The following is a 22,928-nucleotide window of genomic DNA, read 5'->3' as shown; positions in this document are numbered from 1 at the left end:
GGAGTTCAATAAAGTTGGGGGATACAAGATTAATGCACAACTAAATGTCATTACCTTCCAAAGCACTAACCAATCAGGAATAAGTTACTCACTAGAGTAACAAAAACTGTCTGGTACACAGGACCTGTTTAAATACCCATAGGCACATATCCCAGAGGAAAATTATAATAAAGAGCGTTAACAAATATGAATAAATGAAGAAATAGTTCACTTTATCAGATGCTATGAATTAACATAAAGGTATCTGTTCTCTCCCAATCACTCTATTAAAGTCACATAAAATTGTATATTTTGTGAAACTCAATAAAATTATTCTAAAATATATAGTGAAGTATAAAGAGCCACAAATAGGCAAGCTGGGATTATGAATGAATAATAAAGTGTGGGGATAATTGTCCACATAGAATTAAAACATGCTACAAAAACTATATTAATAAACATTGATATATTTGATCACGGATTATTTTTCAGTGAAAGGTGCCATGGGCAACGTTAATAGATTGAGAAATATATTTACAATGTCTCAAAGTTAGGAGTGATTAATAACTGCAATGTAAATGTTACTCTTGAAAACAAATAAGTCACACTACCAACACTGTGGGAACCCCCGGGCCTGTGCACTCCGCTCCTCCTAGTCTTTAGTTAGAATCGCAGAGACTTTTCTGTTGGACTTATGCCAGAGAGGAACTAAGCGTAGAAGGCAAGAGTTAAACCAGGGAGTCTTCCTGTGACATCAGCCAGAAAATGCTCTGTTTCCAGAACCTTAAACAGAGTCTTGGCAAGGGAGCGCCTCTCCTTCGTGCTTCCTCCCTTATTTAATGAACCACTCCCTTCTCTCGCAGAGCCAAGCTAGGAAGAGGGAATCTGACACACGCCTGACTTCTCGTGTCTTTTCTCTCTTTCCAAAGCTTCCTTCTCATGCTTTCTTGGGCAAGAATAAGTCAAGTTTTCTACTGCTTCTTCTAGGTCTCTCCCTGTTCTTACCACCAAGTTGGGCTAGCTGACAGATTTAGTTAAGAAATATTCTGTGCACGAGGTGAGAAACCTATGACTGAGTCCTTCAGGATGTACTTATGGCATGACTTCCAGGTTTTTAAGGCTGTTTATTTTCTTAATGCATAGCTCTATTTTGCATGTCAGAAACTGAATATAATCTCTTTGCTCTTTATGACTCCAGTCTCCCCTTAAACAGTCGGACGACTTGGGTTAATTAGTTCAAAGGTTACCTACTCAGAAAGGAACAAGAGAAAAACATGCACATCCATAGACTCAGGATTGCAATGCAGAGTGAGCACTATTGGGACATTGAAGAGGGAGATTCCTGAAGGAGCAATTTCAGTTCTTTACGATTTCGAGAAAACCAAATCAAAACCAAATCTCTATTCTTTCCCACAGAAATGCCTTATCCAGATCCCTGAGCACATCTTTAACGTCCCTCACAGTTAAAACTCTAGGATTCTATGTGACCTGGCATCAGGAAGTATTTTAATATAATTAATGTTTAATATTTCTGTCCTTTATTTAGAGAAACAAAATTACCTGAATGATCTTAGAACCCTTCTCTACTTCTTTGATCTAACTTAATTTTCCTCTGAAGCAAACAAGAAACAAAATCAAAATTCAAATTTCCTTCTAGGGTGCCAGATAATTAATACATGGAACACACCATTGGAATTGAATTTCAGATAAATTTTTTTCAAAATAAATAATCAATATATGAGAATCTATTGTTTATCTGAAATTCACATTTAACTATACTTTTTATATTTTTACTTGCTAAATCTGGCAACCCTAATATTATACTTCAAATTCTGAGTCCATGAACTCCATTAAGCATTATAATTGCAAGCAGTAGGGCACCACGAATCCTTGGATCCCTCAAGTAGATTGTACAGACAGTGCTAGCATTGGATACTGTAGGTACTTCAGATGTAAAAAAGTCTAAGAAAGCATTTGATTTCAGCAGAATTTTTTCAGTTACACATTTTAATTCTTCACAAAATATTAAAATATTTCTAACCTGGTAAATGTGAATGGATATATATATAATTATTCTCCATTGAATTTTTCAAGGACATAATATCCTTCTGCACCTTGTTATTAAATATTTTAGGTCAGTGAATCTAAAAATAGGGTAAAAACATCAAAATATGAAAAAGATGTCCACTTTTTCAAGTTTATCAGTCACATGAACTTCCTAGGAAATTAAAATGTTATTTTCCTTTTAAAATCATTCTTCTTTATTTTCTTTATTTCTTTAAAATATTGGCTTTCTATTTCTCCAGGGAAGAGCACTTTACCATTAACACTTTTGAATATTATTCATCATAAGAATAAGAAAAAAAAAATCAGTTGAAATAAGCTTGAAGAGTTCAAGCTCAACAAATCTCTCACTATCCTCAAAGAACTTTCCTCCTCAGCTATACTTAGCCATCTCTTCTGCCAAGCATCTGTTGAGGAAATGACGTAAGTAAATTTCCAAAGATTCAAAATCCATAGCTTTAGCCTAAGTTTAGAAATTGCCAGATTGCACTGTGACTTAAAATCGTATCAAAGAAAAGTGCACGAGCTTCTTCGATGTGGCATTTAAAAATTTACTTAGAGGTTTTTAAAATTGTATGTATTACAGATTGTACATAAAATGACACTTGCCTGGGAAATAGGTATTTCTACAAGACTGTGGTGATATCATCTTCCTTTAAAAGTACCTGCTTTAAAGGACTAGTCAAGAGCAGCAGAAGGGTCTGTCAGTGACTCAAACGCTGTCTCCAGCTGAGCATTAAGTAGGACAAAAATCTGCTAATTTCATTAATCCTTAAAAACCCTCCTTCTGCCACTAACTCGCTGTGCTTCTGAGAAGCTGTGGTTCCCTTTCTCTAATAAATGTAAAGGGAATTATAATGGCAGTTATTATGTAGTATTGTTTTGAGGATTACATGTAAATAATGCATAAAATATGGTTACCATAACGCTCAGCATACAGTAAATAATAAATAATAGTTGACACTTTTATTATTATTATTTAGCGTACATGAGCTTAATATAGTGGTTATAAAATTCAGGAAGTTTGACATCCTTGATACAACCTGTTGAATATTACTATGCATTCCCATATTTCTTTTTCTTTTTTTTTTTTTTTTTGAGGAATATTAGCCCTGAGCTAACTACTACCAGTCCTCCTCTTTTTTTCTGAGGAAGCCTGACCCTGAGCTAACATCCACACCCATCTTCCTCTACTTTATATGTGGGACGCCTACCACAGCATGGCGTGCCAAGCGGTGCCATGTCTGCACTGGGGATCCGAACCGGGAACCCCGGGCCACTGAGAAGCGGAATGTGGGAACTTAACAGCTGCACCACCGGGCGGGCCCCGCTCATATTTCTTTGCATTAAAAACAATGTTCATTTAGGGGCTGGCCCCATGGCCCAGTGGTTAAGTTCACGCACTCCGCTGCAGGTGGCCCAGTGTTTTGTTGGTTCGAATCCTGGGCGCGGACATGGCACTGCTCATCAAACCACGCTGAGGCAGCGTCCCACATGCCACAACTAGAAGGACCCACAACGAAGAATATACAACTATGTACCGGGGGGCTTTGGGGAGAAAAAGGAAAAAAATAAAATTTTAAAAGAAAAATTAAATGTTAATATAAGGTTAACATTGTGTTAGCCAGTTCAGAGAAACAAAAATAATTTGAAATTGGTAAGCAACTGAGCTGATATAAAGACTGATGTTAAATGCTAGCATAACCAAAGAGAGTGAATGATAAAATTCTAGTATTTGAAGTGTCATCCTCATCAATGTAAACGTTATTAAGTGTGCTGTCAAGAAGGGAAATTTTTACCTAGATGCTAAATGCATGTAGGAAGATGGATGTGGATATAGTATGCAATTCTGAAAGTAAAGGTAGAAATATAAAAAGGATGGCATAGAAAGTTTGCAGGAGCTGAAAATAAAATGAAGATGAATGTATATGAACACTAGAAGCAGGGTTGTAAATTGCGTTGGGAGAAGGGGGAAAATCAGTGGTTTTCAGGTGTTAGATAACTTGCTACCATATCACAACCAGCTCTTCACTAACTTCTGCTTTGATACCATTGTAATTTATGTTAAAATCTACTGTGATTCAGAAAGAACATTTACTCCAAAATTGAAAATTTTGGAATATGGTCTCATCATCACTGAAGTCAGGACAAATAGAAAGAAAAATATTCCTCTATAAAATAAAATGCTATGGAAAATAGAAGTTGACTGGTTTTTTCCTCTACTTTGAATCACAGTTTTTTGTATCTTGCTCTTAATGAAAATCACGTGATTATAAAATTATGATTCTATTTCTAATAAAATATTTTAGAGTATTTTTAACCTTAAAATGGAGTGGTAGTGCCATGTCACTTAGGCATCTTAGGATATCTACTTTGAACTCTATATTCAAAAAATTTTCCTTATCATTTTAGCTCTAAATGAAATATAATCAGAAACAAAATCTACAGCCTAAATGATAGAAGAGATTAAGTTGGATTATGCCAAGGTTTATTCTATAATCTCTTCTATATAGAGTTTAAATGTGGATGATTGCCTTTATTCACCATATGTCTTGTTTAAATTCACGTTATTCAAATACTAAATAAATAGTACATTCTTCGTACACAACCTAATATGTTATTTCTGATATTCACATACTTTGAAGGTAATCATGCGACACACTGTAATATGTCTTTGCTTAATTGTTCCAGAAAAAATAAGAAACTCCCAGAGTTGGAAGATCCTTAAAGAGAGGTGGTGTACTAACATAGAGATAGAATACAATTTAATTTTCTTTCTAAGTCTGAAAGTAGTCTGGGTCTAGTAAACACAACCACTCCGGAAGAACACAGATGTGTTTGGAAGATCTGCATTTTCTCTTGAAAATGTAGTGTGCTATTGCAGTCACAAGACGGGGGATATTTTATAAATATTTTGCAAATTATATTTTCTACATCTAAGAAGAATAAATGCTATAATTAAAATTTCTGAAAATGGGAAAGTTTGTGGAACGTATTGTAACAAAAAATTTTAGTACAAGCTCTTGACAATTTTAACAAGATTTTCAATACTATACCATGGATTTTTTGAAGAACTCTTCATTGATGATGACTCATTCATAAATTATTTGAAATTCACTGGAATATAACATTGAGTCATGTGGCACATAAATGGAAATATAAATTATCTCATTTGTATAAAAATGTGATTTCAGTTACAGGCAAAATAAACAGAAGCAATGCAGTCCAAATGAGAGAAAGTTAAACACTAAGGACTTTATTTCACTGCTCTTGAGAGCAATCACTCCATCTCATTAGCCATATCATTAACTAATGATTTATTTAGTCATTTTTCACTTAAAATTTATTTTTTTCCTACTGAAGTCCAATATTGGCTCTTGTAAATATTGTATTTCACAATATTGTCTCCTAAGCTTTATACTTGTTCAGTAATGTGCTTTTTCTTCTTCTCTTATGGCTGACAACCAAAGTAAATTTCTCTGGGTCCAAACCCCTAAGATCCCAACGCTATGTTTTGATAAGTAATGACAAAGGTTTATCAGATAAAACAATCCCTCTTCATGGGTAGTCAATCTTCATCAAGGAAGACAACTGAATTAGGTGCAATTCCCTTAGAAATGAAAATACATATCAAATAATAAGTCCAATTGGGCTAAATGCATATATTATATTAGACTATGGGCAAGAAGGGGAGTTTAGGCTGGATTCTTATCATCATAACTACACACAGAAAAGTTAATCAAATTAAAGGAAAGGAGGTGAGGGATTATATGGTAAAAAATAAATTGATAAATAGTAGACTAAAGTTGATGGATATCATATTTGATATGTCCTTTTTGTGTAGAAGATAAAAATTATCTGTTGCATGGAGATGGGCTGAGGGAAGCTTTAGGAAAGAGAAGTTGAACAACAAAAAAGAGTTTAAGATTTTGGAAAAGTAGCAGTGGACACTCAGAGAGGTTTCTCTTTAAGCACCTAGAAAAGATGGCACACCAGTATTGAGGGTACTGCTGAGTCGGAAGACTACAGATGTATTTGTAAAGCCATACAAAATGCTAGGAGTTCCTCAACCAGTGGTGAGTAACCTTGAGAAGGGGCAGAGAAAACACATGATCCGAATAATCCAAACATAACTATGTGTATCATAGGCTATGATGGATGTGTGCCACCTGGACTTTAGTTATGGAAAGACAAAAATATTTTGAAAGCAGAGACTAACAATAATCTAGTGTCTTCTAGATGCTAGAAAGAGTATTTGCATTTCATATACAAGATGCAATTCACACTTCAAAATAGCACTCTTTTTGTTTTTTTCTCAACTACTGCACGTGAAGAAACTTAGCTTCAGGAAAGTTAAATGTCTTGATCAAGATTAATAAGCAGCAGATATGGGGTCATATCCAAGTCCTTGAACTCCAAAACCCTATTTTCCTATCAAAACAAATTGCCTCCTCGGAAAACAAAAATTTTGATTTGGGCTCCAAAAATGAAATGCAGAATTATTCAGAAAAATGAGAGAATTAGAAGGAAAATTAATATTTCAGGATGATAATGAAGGTCTTAGCATCTTTGTGGGTGCAGATTGCTACAGTACAATGGTTGTGATATTCCTTGAAGTTGAGGAAGTCAAAGAATTTGCAGTGAGACTTTAAAATAGTGATGATAAGATTTTCAATGGAAAGAAAAATTATAAACTAGGTGCTAGATGCATCAAGTAATGATGAGGAACCAAGAAGATAGTAAATGACAATGCTAAAAGCAAGAGCAAATCTGATATGAGGTGGCATGGAGCTCAAAGAAAAAGGAGATTTTGAAAGATAAGGCAAAAGCAATAGTTTGGTAAATGCACTTGTTGGCTAAGAGGAAGCAACAATGGCCTCATGGTGCATATTGCATGGTAGAATGAGTACCTTTTGCTATAGAGTGCTGCAGAAGAAGAGGAAGCCTGAGAAGCTCCTAGGTTTCAGTGTGAAAGAGAACAAAGGAAGTATTTTGTGACAAACTGTCAAAAATGGCTGCAGCAATATTTCCAACTGAGTATGGTCTTCCAGAACATTCCTCCTTCCCTTCAACCTGAGTAGGCTTTTACAATATCTTCAACAGATAGAATGTAGAGAGAATTATTTTATGTCACTTCCGAGGCTACATTGTGCAAGGTGATACAGCTCACTCATCTCTCTGGAGGCCTGCTGTGGAATCCCGGCACAGCACCGTGGAAGCCAATGTCGTGCAGAGAGGGTATGTGTAGGTGTTCCACCCAATAGCACCAGCTAATTCTCAGCCAAGAGCCAGCATCGACTGCTAGAAGTGTGAAGTCCTAGCTAAGATTTTAAGCAATCTTCAGCAATTCTAGCACCCTGCCTTTGAGCCACCCCCAATGACAATTATCAGAGCAAAGACAAAACCAAATTGCTGACTCATGAGCAAAAGCAAATGTTGCCACTGATTTAAGCCACTAAATTTAGGGTTAGTTTGTTAGATAGCAATAAATAACCAGCAAAATCTGTGTAAGGTAGTTGATGATGTAAGACCATATGAATTAAAAGTGCTGAAAAGGTTCAAAGTGAAAAATGGAGGAGGAAAAGTAAAGAAAGAGATGAGGGCTCCTGAAAATATAAGAAACAGAGAGAAAGGAGCAGGGCCAAGTGGTTAAAGTTCCTCTCACTCTGCTTGGGCAGCCTGGGTTCATGGGTTCGGATCCTGGGTGTGGACCTACTCACTCATCAGCCATGCCGTGGAGGTGTCCTACATACAAAATAGAGGAAAATTGGCTAGGATGTTAGTTCAGGGCTAGTCTTCCTCAAGCAAAAAGAAAAGAGGAAGATTGGCAACAGATGTTAACTCAGGGCAAATCTCTCTCACCAAAAAAAAAAAGAGAGAGAAAGAGACTTGCATTTTGGCTGAGGATGAGAAGAATATAGATCAAACACATAGGGAAGGAGATATGCATATGATTATGGATTATGGACTAGAAAACCAAGAAGTTCAAGCTATTGATAAAAGTCAGAATTTTTTTTCAGACCAAAGTGTTTTATCAGCAGTCAAACCAAATGTTGCTGAGAAGTTATGATGTCTACCTTGGAAAAAGTGACCACTTCCCAGTCAGGAACTATCCACCTAACAGGGTGATATATATCAATGATTATTATATTTCTTTCCTCATCAGGTAGTTGTAAGCATTGAATGCCATCTTCATAAGGAAACACTGTACAAACTTCAAAACACTAGACAAATACACTTAGGAGTTCTTGGGTTTCGGTCATAAAAACAAACTACTACCAGGTGAGATTAAAAAACTGCTTCCTTTCAGTTAGTCAGTACCAGTCATAGTCAATCTTTCTGCCATTAGTCTTTATATATACCCCATGGAGCAATAAGTTTACTCATTGACTGTGTTTCCAAGTTCTAAGATAAACTCGTGAAAACTCAAGATTTTAGAGCTAAATTTATACATAATGCTATACTGTCAAAATTCTGTGAGAGTAAAGGATGTTCATTTGAAAATAATTTTACATTTAACTAATGATGTGTAGCCAAATAGTGAATTTTCTATGATAACATGCTGAAAATAATAAGGCAATATTTTGAGGTTAATATCTTAGACTTGATCAAAATTGTATTGGTGTGTGAAAATAAAGTTACATGACATATGTCGTTATACTTTACCTAAAGTTTAGACTCACTTTATAAATTTTAGTCCCCCTTTCACACACACACTTCCCAATTATCATCTCTTCATGGAAGTGCTTTAATTTATTTAAGTATTGTGTCTTAGATTTAGAAAGTAATAAGTAATTAAGGAATATCATAGAAAAATTTGAATTCAGAAAGCTACAAGTAATGTTTGACCTGGAGTTCTCACCATATCAAATGGAATTCTTCCTTATAGAAATATAATGCCAATTATATGAATAATGAGTTAAGAAACAATCTTAGGATTGCTATCTTGTAGGAGCAGTTGCTTCCCAAGATGCAGGCATGACGGGATCAGAGAAGTTTCAGTTCCTTGCAACTCTGAACTCAAAGTGAAACCTTGGTCCTTAAACACCAAATGGTGGGATCATCTGATGCACTCTGTTTGCATTCTATTAGAAAACAGGATAAACTCTGTGAAACGTGCTCCTTAAAGGTCTGAGTTTGAGTATATCCAGTATATCAAGTATACCCATCAAAATGGATCTGCCATAGATAGGTAGACAAACAGATACCACGAGAATCAAGTCTAACACATAAGTGACAGAAAAATAAATTACTTTCTTTGCAAACTTAATTGATATCTCATTAAAATGTACATCATAATTTATTGTCTCATTATCTTTCAAGTTACTCTTAAGCTTCATGAAGAATTCCACTAACCGTGGCACAATATAGTATCAAAATGTATTAATCATTTGCAAATATTTGTCTTGAATTAGGAAATGCTCCTCTATCTCAGGCCATTTCTCAAACTGCCCCTGAATGTATACAACATGAAGTTTCTAGAGCTGTTAAGGTAAGCCTGGCCATATTGAAGTGGGTTGTAAAAAAAATGGAATTTTTGAACACTGTATTCAAATCAGCAAATTACAGAAATCAAGTATGATCATATCTGTTGAAAGGGATGCTTATAATGATACTTTAGTAATTCTCATGTTGGGATTTTATAGCCAGCATCTGAAATTGTAATATCATTGAGTATCAGCAGACAAAATAAAGTAACAAAATTTCCTATAGGATAAAGGTAAAACATTAGTCAGGACAACTCTCTAAATTTTCATTTTCAAGTTTTTGCACTAAACAAAAGTGGAAGCCATATGTTCAAAAATGTTCCTGTATCTGGAAAATAAGTTTATGGCTTTTCCCCATAAAATACATTTCGAAGTCCCAAGATGGAGTAATTAGAGAGTTTCTGTATGGGATTCCGTAAATTGTCACACCTGTTCACTTGAAGAAAGAATTAAAACATGCAGACTTCAACAGAATTCAAGAACTCATTAAAAGACTTACACTGTACCAGCAGAAATTACTTAATATAGGAAAAACATCAGTCATTTTCAGGCAGTCATCAAGTGACTTTTAAATCACTGAAACTGACAAATCAGAAGTGGAAAATTATCACAATTATATAAGCAGTATTATTGCAATGTATAGAACATCTGCCACTAATGACAGTCAATTCAACATTCTAAAGGAGAGGCATTGTACATTCAATATTACAAGGCTATAAGTGGCTTTTTCACTTTAAAACCAATGCAATCACACAATTTTCACAGTTGGTATGAAAACTGAACTCATTCTGAGTCAAAGATAAGTGGATATTCATATTATCCATATCGCCATTTTTAGCAAGACCAAATCTGTCATTTTTAAGAGATGGTGTATTTCTTTCAATATTCCTTCCAGTGTCCTAATAAAACCTGTAGTGAAAACTGTGGTCTTTTTCTTTCTATCCATGGCAATAAGAGTGTACAGTATTCAAATATAACCCTGTGACTCTAGCTCAAAAACAAAGATTGCTTCACACTGATTCTCAGGGATGTCTGTCAGAAGATAATCACAACAATTTGAAATTCTTTTAAGATTAAGAACAAGTCCCATCTCTTACTTTCTTGATTATAAAAGATTTATTCAATTCCTTATATTTGCTATAAGATGGGGCTGTGAATTTGACTAGATCATAGGCCTTGCTGTCAAGGACTCTGAAAATCAGTAGGAGGAGTAAAGGAAGTGAGTTTTGGAGAAGTAATGGAAAGAAAAGGAGACTTCATTATAGAGAAGGCAAAAAAATATGAGCAACAGCAGAGAAAATGTGTATGACTTGTTCATTACACAATCACTAGAACTATTTTATTAGGGCAGACGATTAGCTTGGAGAAATATTGAAAAATAAATTTATAAAATTAGATAGAAGATAACTGTATTAATACTCAAATACTAGAAAAAAGGAGACTGTGTTTAACTGTATTAGTAAAATAGAAGAAATAAACATTGAATAAAGAGTTATGCCAAACAATAGCAGAAGTAGCAACAGCTAAAATTAATTGAATGCTTACTATGTGTCTATCATCTACTAAGTACTTAACATAGATTGTGTCACTTAATCCTCAGAAAAACCCAGGCAATAAGACTTGACAATTCTCACAATTTTAAAGATCAGGAAATCAAAATTCAGACAGCTAAAATAATATTCTAAAGATCAGCGAGCCAGGGAGTTGTAGAGATGGTCTTGGAACACAAGCCTACTTAACTCCAATGGCAGTTAACCACACCTATGCTATGCTTCTTATCTCATTCTTTTTACACAGAAAGCAGAGAAGGTGTGCTATATTTATTAAATATTATAGATGAATTAACTGAAGATTAGATGACTAAAATTTGTATATCACTCTTATAGACTCTAGTAACCAAACTTACATAACTCTCAAGTGCATTTTTCTACAATGTAATATAAGCAAAGGAAAACTATTGAGTCTTTTGAGATAGAAAGTAGCATTTACAAAGTAATATTTAGAAAATTAAATTGATCATATTAGGTGAAATTATTTGGGGCAGCACATAATATATTTATCATAGCTACTCCATTCTCTTTCCCCAAAAGTTCAGCTGCTTGACAGTGCTCCATTTACCAAAGCTGCCTTATTTATAGTTGTGAATTTCATTTTAAAATAATTACCATAACATGTAAAATGAAGTTAGGATCACTTTGCTAGAAATTGATCTTTATGCCTAATTATAAATATTTGATGCTTAAAATGATATGTATCCACCTAAAAGTTCCTATTTAGGGTCCCTGCATGTTACTTATTTCAATGGATATTGAATGGACACTGGTTCTAATCCTACAGATATCAAAAAAGCAATAAGATAATATTAAGAACATTATGTCAAAAATTCAACAATGAATATGCAATGAGCAACTTCCTTGAATAGCACAACTTTTGAATCTGACAAGAATTGGAAAATATGAATGTGTCTGTATCTGTCAAAATAACTGAATTTTATCACAAATCTTCCAATAAATATATTACAGGCCAAGCAATTGTACTAGTGAGTGATATCAAATATTTATGCAAGAAAATAATACCAAATTTACACAATTGTTTTGAAAAAGTAGAGTCCAGCTTAACCATTACATCTCAACCTAAAAAAAGTATTTCTAGAAGACTATAATAAATATCCCACATGAATGTAACCAAAAAATTTCTTAACAGAATACTACGAATTAAATTCAGAACATATAAAAAAAGATATTTTAAAATGTCCAATTGAGATATACCCCACGAATGCAAGGATGGTTTAGATATGAAAATCTGTAATTCATGAATTAACTGAATGAAGAGATATCATAAGGTTATCTCAGTAGGTACAGTAAAATATTTGACAAAATTCATCATCCAATCTGATAAAAATTTTCAACAAACTATGAATGAGACTCTTTATTTGACAAAGAACATCTGTGTAAAACCTTCGGTTAACATTATCCTTAATGATGAAATACTGAATTTTTGTCTTTTAATATCAAGAAAAATGGAAGAATGCCCTCTTTATTATTAAACATTGTATTGGAGGGCTTACCCAGTGCAATAAGACAATCAAATAAAATTATAAGTATAATATTAGAAAGGAATATATGAAAATAACTTTATTTACAGACAATAAAGTTATTTATATAGACAAGCCTAAGAAATCTGGGGGAAAAATTAGAACTGATAAATACATTTAATATGAACTTAAAGTACAAGGTAATATAAATATCAATTATATTTCTATTTATGAGAGTATATGATTAGAAAAGAAATTTAAAAGAATTACACTTATCATCAAAAAACTTTAAAATATTTAAAAATAAATTTAACAAAATATGTGCAATTCCCCTTCCCTGAAAACTATAAAATATTACTAAGAGAGATTAGCAAAGTCCTAAATAATTAGATGCATATATCATGTTCATAGATTAGAGAACTGACTATTGCTAAGTGGGTCTTCTTCCCAATTGAACAATATATTCATAACAGTTTGAAGTAAAACACTAGCATGAATTTTTTGATAAATTGGCAAGTTGAATCTAAGCTATATATGGAAAAAATACATAGGAGAATATCTTCATGACTTTGGGATATGCAAATGTTTCCTAAAGAAACACAACATCCACTAAATATAAAATGAAAAATTAATAAATTGGACTTTATCAACATATAAAACATCTGCTCATCAAAATACATGGATTAAAAGGTGAAAAGACAAGTCAGAGACTGAAAGAAGGATTTGCAAAACCCATCCATCACTAATTACTTCTTTCCAGGATATATACAATTTTTCTACAAATCAATAAAAAAAGACAAAAATGGCAAAGTGTGTAAGCCATACTTGTTCTCAAGGTCTATAGCATATTATGGGCCTATACAAGTGTATACAGACACTACCTCATTTTTAAATATTTAATTAACTTTTCACTGAATAAAAGAGAGAAGCAACATTACATATTGGTTTAAGATCAATGTCATTGGAGTAAAGTCATCTGAGTTATAATCCTATTTCTACCATTTCTTCAAAAGGTAAAACAGATATAAGACTAATAATTTCAAGGACATTTCTTTCAGATAAAATGAAAGGTGCACAATAAATAGTAGTTAATAAGTATTCTACTAATGAATAATAATGAAAGGGTATTGAAATTGGCACAACATATATGTTTCATAACTTCTGCTAAATTATATGCTTTTATTGAACATTCATGTTCTCCCATATTTGTAAACAATTTATGCTTTCATTTGTCAATACAAGAAATAAAAGTTTTCATGATCATCCTGAGATCTCATAATTATCAATAATTACCCTTTATTAAGTGAATAATATATACTAGATACTTCGTAGACACATAAATTATCTTCAGACAATTTTATAGCAGGATAGGGAACACTTGGATGCATTGTTTTGCCAATCAATCAAAGGAGGATTTATCACAATGGAAGAGAGACTAATCAGAAGGCACAAAGGAAGCTTTGGTTTTCTATCAGGATGGAGTGGGGTAGGAAAGGAAATCATTGTGCTAGTAGTTGGACCCAGAAACTTTGTCTTTTAGTGTTATGTTACTGTGGATTATGCTGTGCTTAGAACCCCAGGTCACCATCAATGCTGATAATGATCACAGTGACCAGAGACTCAAGAAGAAAAATACCACAAAATGAGGTTTGACAATGTAAAAATAATAACAATCCAGAGTAAAGTATGTGAAACCCTTCCTAGTCAAAGCCTAAAAAAATTACACACATCATTAAATGTGTTAGATTAACTTGTATAAATATTCACCATAATTGTAATTCCAAATTTTATGAAGGCTAAACCTCAGAGTTGATCGTACATGTGGTGTGCCTCTAGGCTCATGTAACATGATTGACTATTCACAATATTTAACACCCTACACTCATGAGAATAAGACTAATTCAATTCTCTACATGGCAGGGGGTGAGAGCTGCCACTCAATTGACTGAAGTCAATTTTCGAACTTCAGTCAGAATCAAGTTTCAAAATAGGATTAAAGTTCAATTATTAAAAATGAAAAAAGTTATATCTGATTTAGCTCCTGCTGTCTTTCCTTTCCATGGACAATGTACTATTCTCCATAAATTTTACCCACTGGCAGGGGTTTTGAAAATGGAGAAGTCTACTTTACATTAGAAAATATTCTGCCTACCTTCTGATTTAAACTGCTAACAAAATGACTTACAGTATTCCACACTAGTCAGACTGGACTTCTTGCTACCTGTCCGAATGACACCTGAGCTTATCACATCTGGAAAATTGATGATTCCTACAATGCCCTGACATTATCTCTTTAAATCATTCATCTTAGGTACAGGGATTCCAGTATGCCTTGAAAATACACCTTCTTTAATCTTGAAACTAAAATTAAATTTTTTAGCAGTAAGTTAGTCCTAAACTAAGACTGAAGAATTTGTTTTCTGACAATCACTGGTTTCTATATCAAACTCATATTTGAAAGGTTTTGAAAATAAGTCAAGAACTGATCACATATAGAATGAGAATTTTAATGGTTCCTTGAATTTCTCAAAAAGATGCATTAAAATTTTTTTGCAATAAACCTTATGAAGTTATAAAATTAGAGCAAATCACTTTATAATGGATAGACAAATCTCATATAACATTTTCAAATTTGGAATTACAATGAAGAACACATTTTCATACAGTTTTAGATTAGACCTTTTATTCCTAATTTTATAATATCTGAGATTGCAGTTGACATCATGGTTAATTATTCTTATTCACACTCTTTCACAATATTTAAAGTGCCTTAAAAATCAGGAATATGTTTTTTTCTAAAGGCTCACTAGTTTTAAAAGAGGACTTGTGTGTTCTACCCCTTATTTCTTTGCAGTCTTGATTTACATTTGCATTAGATGTAAGTTATTAAATAGCTTCTAGCATGATAGCTGTAACTTTGCAAAAGACATGAGTTCCAAAATTCTCAGTTTGGAGTGAAACTTAAGAGCACTGGAAATTTGACATAAAGGCTAATTTATGTAATAATCTCTGATTGATAAGGCATTGGAAATATAAAGTTTCTGAACTTTCATTATGACTCTTTGAAACATAATCTCATTTATGAATCCTTTTCACATGTCAGATAATATATATATTAATATGCACAGATCATCACAGTGGGCAAAATGATTCTACAGGTTTTAGGTTCTGAAGGTTTTTGAATAAACCCATTAGAAAATATGTATAAGATAACTGGATAGGTAAATACATAGATAGATTATATGTATATACACATATGTTCTTTATAAATTTTTAAAATGTGATACTTCTTGTACATTTTTTGGCTAAGACTTAAAGTCACAAAATAATGATACCAAAAAATATTCCAATCAATTATAGTTACTAGATCTTCTAACATGGTCATCATCTAGTTTGCTCACAATAGCACCAGTTTATGCTCGTGCAGTATAAAACAGAATATTGCTAAGATATCAGTTCTCCTCAATTATTAAGTTACCTTTTGTCCTAGATTTTTTAACCAAGTACTCTCATTCACAGTTACATTAAAGTAAATTAGGATGAGGGCCAGCCCAGTGAAGTAGTGGTTAAGTTCACACACTCTACTTCAGGGGCCTGGGGTTTGCAGGTTCAGATTCCAGGTGCAGGCCAATACACCACACGTCAATCCATGCTGTGGAGGTGGCCCACATACAAAACGAGGAAGACTGGCACAGATGTTAGCTCAGCAACAATCTTCCTCAAGCAAAAAGAGGAAGGTTGGCAACAGGTGTTTAGCTCAGGGACTATCTTCCTTACCAAAATATAAAAGTAAATAAATAAACTGGGATGGGTTTGACAGATCTCCACTTTGTACTTTAAATTGTACCATGGTCTCTTCTAGAAGTATGACAGATACATAAGCAGTATATTATTTTAATGTAAGAACAAACTAGTGAGTTCCAGTGATAATCTATCCCTCTTTTCTCAGTCCTTTCCAGAAGGAAAGAATACAATATCTCTCATTTAAAGGCAGCTTGTAGATTTTGAAGATCCAAGCAGCTACAAATAGCTAACTTGTTCTTTTTTCACTTGGCAGCAGGAGAAGGATTTGATAATACTGCCCTGTGAGCAGAAAGATGCTTGACTGCAAGTAAGCTGGGTCAGTGGGAACCACAGGAAATGATGAGTGATGTCTATGTTTTATATGAGAGAAAAATTGAAGCCACACGGTCCTGTCATAGTGTTTATAAGGAGTTGTCTATATGTTTTTGCTGTAGAGGTTTGGTTGCTTATTCTGTGGTATAAATCAGGGGTTGGTAAGCCAAATATGAAATTCCATCTATTTTTGTAAATACTTCATATGTTGCCTATTTAATGAAGCCAATTTTTAGTCAATAAATAAATATTTCAAATATTATTCAATTGTAACTGCTTTGAACTACCTCTTTTGCTCAAAAATGCCATTGTTTGGAAGATAAATTATGTGACCTCTATACATAGACAGGATAGGATGCGATATTGTAAAACATCTTTCAACTCATAACCTATCTCAAGGTAATAAAAGACTTGAGGGAAAAAAAGACCTGAAAAGATATCCTTGAAGACAGTTGTCGGAGTTCTTACTGCCTGCATTGCGCCAACCCCTCTTCCTGTGCAGCAGTGGCTGCTGCTGTACTCAACCAAAATTTCAAATCTCCCTCAACTCAGTTAGCTGGAAGCACCTGCAAGAGACACTCCTGGAGATATTACCATTCTCTGCTATTTGGGAGACATACATCTTTTGTTTCACTCCCACAAAAGGAGTCTTTAGGTGTCTAATTGTGGCTGCAGATGCCATGCCTAGAGACATTTTGAAGAGGAACAGATATACTGATGGTCAGATATATTTTCCAGAAAATAGGAAACTGCACAAGAGCTCAAAGATGAGATGGGAATGGTTTAAACACATTTTCGTGGTTTATACGTTTAATCAATAGTTAAGAAGCTATTGGGTTAAACAATGATTTTATTTCACATCTTTAAATTCATTTGAGAAGAAATAAAAATTTTTGACTTTTCATGAAAGGGGATTTGTCTGTAACGATGTGTTACTTAAGGAAATAAGTTACATATAATATATGCAAATTATGTGCAAAATGTGCACTATTTCTAAAAATATTTTAGTACTAACGAATAAAAGACATTTTATCGTGGTGGAAAAGCTTGTCACTGGTGTCCAAACTCTTCTTATATTATGAAATATGTAGCAGAATAATCATTTAATTGTTAACCAAGTTTGTTTATTAAATTTATCCATAAAAAAGGTCAGAGTACAGAACTGCTAAAATTGTATTATTCAGTAATAAGTTAAACATTTCAATTTGAATTTGAAATAAGACAAAATTAAAATCACATGCATGTATACATACAAGTGCATTTTTTACCTGAAAATGGTTCATCACATTCACAAATGAAACTATTTGTGGTAATATTGCTGTAATTCCCATGGAAACAGACGTATGGTTGACATTGGTCAATTATTTCTGAACAATTTATGCCTATAAAAATGAAAGAAAATTATTTTTTCAAGTAGATTAAAGTATTTACATTGTTTATTAATAGTTAATTATGGTCATCAATTTTCCCCAAATTCTTTAATAAGGAATAATATAAAAATTTTGAGAAAATGTAATTCTAATTAAGAAATAGTGCTGCATAATGATCTATTTAAATAGAAACAAAAATTAATTTCAATAAATTTAACATCAGTTTCTCTGTCTTATGATCCCATAATATTAAAATATCTTTCTGATTACTGATATTTGAGTTTGGTTACTTTGCATGATGATTTGAATTTATAATCATGTTTTGACAATAGATAATATTAATACATGTAGATACCAGTTCTTCAACACACAGTGGTAGCATTGCAGTGGTAGTCTACAATACATTGAAATGTATATAGTGTCTTAGCCCTACTACCTGGCCAAGGCAACAATCCAAAAAGGAAAACACAAGGATGAACCAGGGCACAGTTTCAGTTAAGCAAGATGAATAAGCTGTAGAGGTCTGCTGTACAACATTGCACCTGACATCAGCAATAATATATTGTACACTTAAAATTTTGTTAAGAGGGCAGATCTCATATTAAGTGTTCTTTCCACAGTAAAATAAAATAAAAATCTAAAATTATGAGAGAAAAAAAAAAAGAAAAAGCTGCTTGGATTCTCAGAAGCTATGCACAAACTTCTAAGTTCTACATGTTCTTGCCCTTGCTGCTATATCACATTTTCCAAATCCCTCTTACACAAACTATCACGGTCCTACTATATCACATACCATAACTTTGCAGAGCATATTTTCCTATGCAGTTAATCACCTCAAAATATCCTCCATAGAAGAATGTGCCTAGAAAATTCCAAGGCATGGTAAGTGGGCACATTACTACAAAACATCTGTACATGACTTGGCAATAGGCCTGCCCTCCCACTCTAATTGAATTTTAATTTAATTTGTAAGCAGATTTTGCCAATATCATTGATGCCTTTCAAATTCCTTACAGACTGACATCCCTGTTCACTAACACAGAACACTTCTTCCTTCTTGTACCTCCAAACAACCCCCAACACAATGAAAATATGTCCATATAATTGTATGTTAAAATATTTCCATACTCAAAAACTAAATTAAGAGTAGAATGTGCCATAGGTTATGTCCTATTTCAATTTCAATAAGTGTAATGGGACAAATTGTGACTCCCAAAATTCATACGTTGAAATCCTAAACCTCAGGATCTCAGAGTGTGACCATATTTGTAGACAAGGTCTTTAGAGAGGTTGAATAAAGTCATTAGGCAGGGTGTTAATCAAATGTGACTGATGTCCTTATAAGAAGAGGAAGCTTGGACACACAAACACATACTGAGGGAAGATGATATGAAGACTCAGGAGGAAACGGTCATCTCTGGACCAAGGAGAGAGGCTTCAGAAGAAGCCAACCCTGCCAATACCTCCATCTCAAACTTTTAGACCTTAGAACTCTGAGGAAATAAATTTCTGTTGTTGAAGACACTCAAACTGTGGTACCTCTTTTGGCCGCACTAGCAAATGAATACAGTGAACATTCTCAATTTCTTTGGCAATTCTACTTATTTCTGTATCTTCTGAGATTTAAAATTGAAGTAATTGTAATTAAAGTGGCATAATGGTATATACTGTGTTTTAAAAAATAAATAAGTAATATTAGGTACTTTTATGGCATTTAAAATTTAAGGGTTTAAATTACCTATGGCTGTGTTTCTAATAAATAAGCAAACAAACATTGGGTAAGAAACAAACCACTCTACGCAGTTGGAGTAAAACCATTGAAATGATATTCCACAGTATACGATTACATATACACCAAGTAATATTCTGATAGATGGCGTAAATTTTCCGCTCAAATATTCTTTAGAATTCTTTGGAGAAGTTAAAATGTATGCTTTAGGAGCTCTCAATTAAATGGGTTTTCATTCATCCCAAATCAGCAATTTGAGTGCTTTTCCTTTTTCACTGAGGTGCTAATTTTAGTCACCTGATATACTACTGGATGAGTGAGGTAACTCATCTTTTATCACTAATGCCAGTAAAATCAAATGAGAATTTGTTCCCAGTTATAGAGAGAGGATATTCGGTGGATTTTGCTGGGATTAACTTCTGAAGTAGTCTTGGTACCTCCTTACTATAGAATTTAAAATTACTCCTTAAAAGATTGGTTTAGGGGCTGGCTCAATGGCGTAGTAGTTAAGTTCGCATGTTTGCCTTCAGTGACCCGGGGTTCCCCGATTCCAATCCCGGGTGCGGACATGGCACCAGTTGTCAAGCCATGCTGTGGCAGGTGTCCCACATATAAAACAGAGGAAGATGGACAGGGATGTTAGCTCAGGACTACGCTTCCTCAAAAAAAAAAAAAAAAAAAAAAAGAATAAAAAGATTGGCTTAGGTCAATTTTAGAGCCCACAATGGCTTATTGAGTTATTCACTACATTTTACCAGAAAGCCTCCTCAAACTTGCCTCCAATGGGGTCTTCCAAGGCACATGGAAGAAAAACCTTGGTGAATCCCCCAAGCCTGCCCAGCAAAAGTTACATCCCTGAGCCTGATCTGCTCTAGTCATGTCTGCTGCTCACACTCCTTCCTCCTTCATGACCAAAATATGCTACCAACCTGTTATCTGTTTTCCCGTACTGTCATTGCAAACCACGTCAAGTACTTCCTTTGTTAGCTCATTGTTGCCTCGCCCATTACCTTGGAACTCTCCATGCCGAGTCTCTGGAACACTTATTAAAAGAAAGCCTTTCATAAGTTCCCAAACTTTAAATATTCCTTGCATTTCTCAATGTTTCTCTTCACTTTCTGCTGATGACCCAAATTCCCTAGTAAACTTTCAAGTAGAGATAGCTTACTTTCCCTTAAATCCTCACTTTAGCCTCAGGTAATACAGTTTACATTGTTTCTAAATTGCCCTTCTTCTGGCTTCATCCAGTCACCAAATATCTCCCTTTTACAACCTTTCCTCATCATTGCCTCTCATTTAGCTTATTATAACCAGTTATTCATTCTATCATGCTCTTTCCTTCCTTGTCACTATCTGTCAATCATGTTATAGGTGCCACTACAACATCCAGTAAGAACACTGCTCTTGGCTTACAATGATCTTTTCCTCTCCAGCTTTCTCCAACAACTTCAAGCTTCCCCACAAGCGAATGGTTCCTTACCTTCCTCTCCTCAGATCCATACTTCATTTCCACATTATCACCCAGAACTGTTGAACCCAAATATCACATGCCCGTGAATTTCATGCAATGAATAATATTATCCTGATGATTTTACTTTTTAATATATGAGACATTAAGAGTGAAAATAGGTATTTCAGGATAAAACACATGTGTTTTTAAGAAACTCTCTTTAAATAAGCAGAAAAACTCTTTTAGAGAATGCCTGATAGGATTTTTATATGTCCAGGATCCAAATTTAGCCCATTCTAAAAAATCTGTAAGACTTTTAAAAATGTAGCTTGTTTTTTGTTAAGTAACAGTTTAAAAATTCAGTTTATTTTTCTATTTTAATAGAATTACATAATTCTTAAAAACAATCTTACCTGTAAATGGTGGGTGACAGATACATTCATATCCTTGCTTATTCCATTTTCCTCTTTTATTAATGCAACTGCCATTATTTTCACATGGTTTATGAGAACATGCATCAACTTCCTGGCAGTATTTTCCAGAAAATGGAGGCTGACAATGGCAGCTGTATACCTTGCTCCAAACTTCAGAAAGACATTTCCCATGCCCAGAGCAAAATTCTGAATGCAGAGGTTCCTGGCAGAACTGCTCTTTCACAGTCACATTTAGTCGAAGTCCCAGTTGACAAAGCGATGGACCATTTGCCATTACTGTGATAAAATAATGTGTCCCAACACTCAGCCACTGAGAATTCACAGTGTGCATTCCTTTCAGTTTGCAACCAAAAAGTAACTGATCTTCAGTTGTGGCATTTTGCACACAGTCAATGAACGATGCTTCAGAAACATTCATCAAATTTATTTCTGGAGACTGAAGAGATGGTTCAGAAGAAATTACAAGAATGTCTCCTAATTGAATTTGCAAAGGGCAAATCTGGGGAACAACTTGATTGCCTAAAGGGCTCATTTTAGTATTTACATCCCCAAACCAGCAATCTCCATAGAAGTCCGTGCAGATGTTTTCCGATAGTGTCCAATTCACCACATATGATGAGGGTTGTGTATGCCATTCCTCCACCAATTGCCACTTACATGTCATTTTTCCATTTATAACTGTGCTGTGAAGAACCACCAGGCTCAGAAGCATAACTGATTTGTTAGTCATTTTTTGCAATTGTATTTTACAGTCTATCATGAAAGTGTCATAAAGAATTGCTGCAAAATGGGCTTTCAGTATTGCTGGAGATTTCCAAGCAGTGATTTTGTTCAGACGGAACTGATTTTTTTCCTATTCCCAAAGTGCAAGTGGATTTGATGACAGTGGCTTGTGATCAAGAAACAGTAGAGTTCAACTGTTTAAATATTCCTTCAAACAGAAAAAAACACATTGTTAGTGAAGTTTTTCCTAAATTACTTAAGGATAGAGAAAATTCTTAGCTGTTTTCTGCAAGGATTGTGTCAGCAGCAGTTGGGCACCTTCTTTGTGAAACAAGGCCAGGAAAAATGTGGGGAAGATATATTGCATCTCATCCTTCCCTCGATAATCACCTGCTTCTGAAAAGTTCTGGTATCTTTACATAATTAAACCAGCACCTTACTTCAGCCTTTTGTATGTTTTCTTTATATCAAGCTTCAACATAACTGAAACACACCCATAGTCAAGATCCCTCTTTTACAGATGGTTTTAATTTTCTTCAAAT

The 22,928-nt window shown here is 34.0% G+C and overlaps 1 protein-coding gene across 1 annotated transcript in view; it reads right to left on the bottom strand.

Annotated features, from left to right (window-relative positions):
- The window catches only part of EYS (eyes shut homolog), a 1,407,877-nt gene extending 1,385,484 nt beyond the window's left edge, over positions 1–22,393 (bottom strand). The window contains 2 exon segments of the mRNA XM_046639782.1: positions 17,949–18,062; positions 21,643–22,393. Coding sequence (XP_046495738.1) covers positions 17,949–18,062; positions 21,643–22,393 — 865 coding nt within the window.
- Between the last annotated feature and the right edge of the window lie 535 nt (positions 22,394–22,928).

Source organism: Equus quagga, chromosome 15 (genome assembly GCF_021613505.1).
Source record: "Equus quagga isolate Etosha38 chromosome 15, UCLA_HA_Equagga_1.0, whole genome shotgun sequence".
Lineage (NCBI taxonomy): Eukaryota > Metazoa > Chordata > Mammalia > Perissodactyla > Equidae > Equus > Equus quagga.
This window is presented reverse-complemented; position numbering and strand designations above follow the sequence as displayed.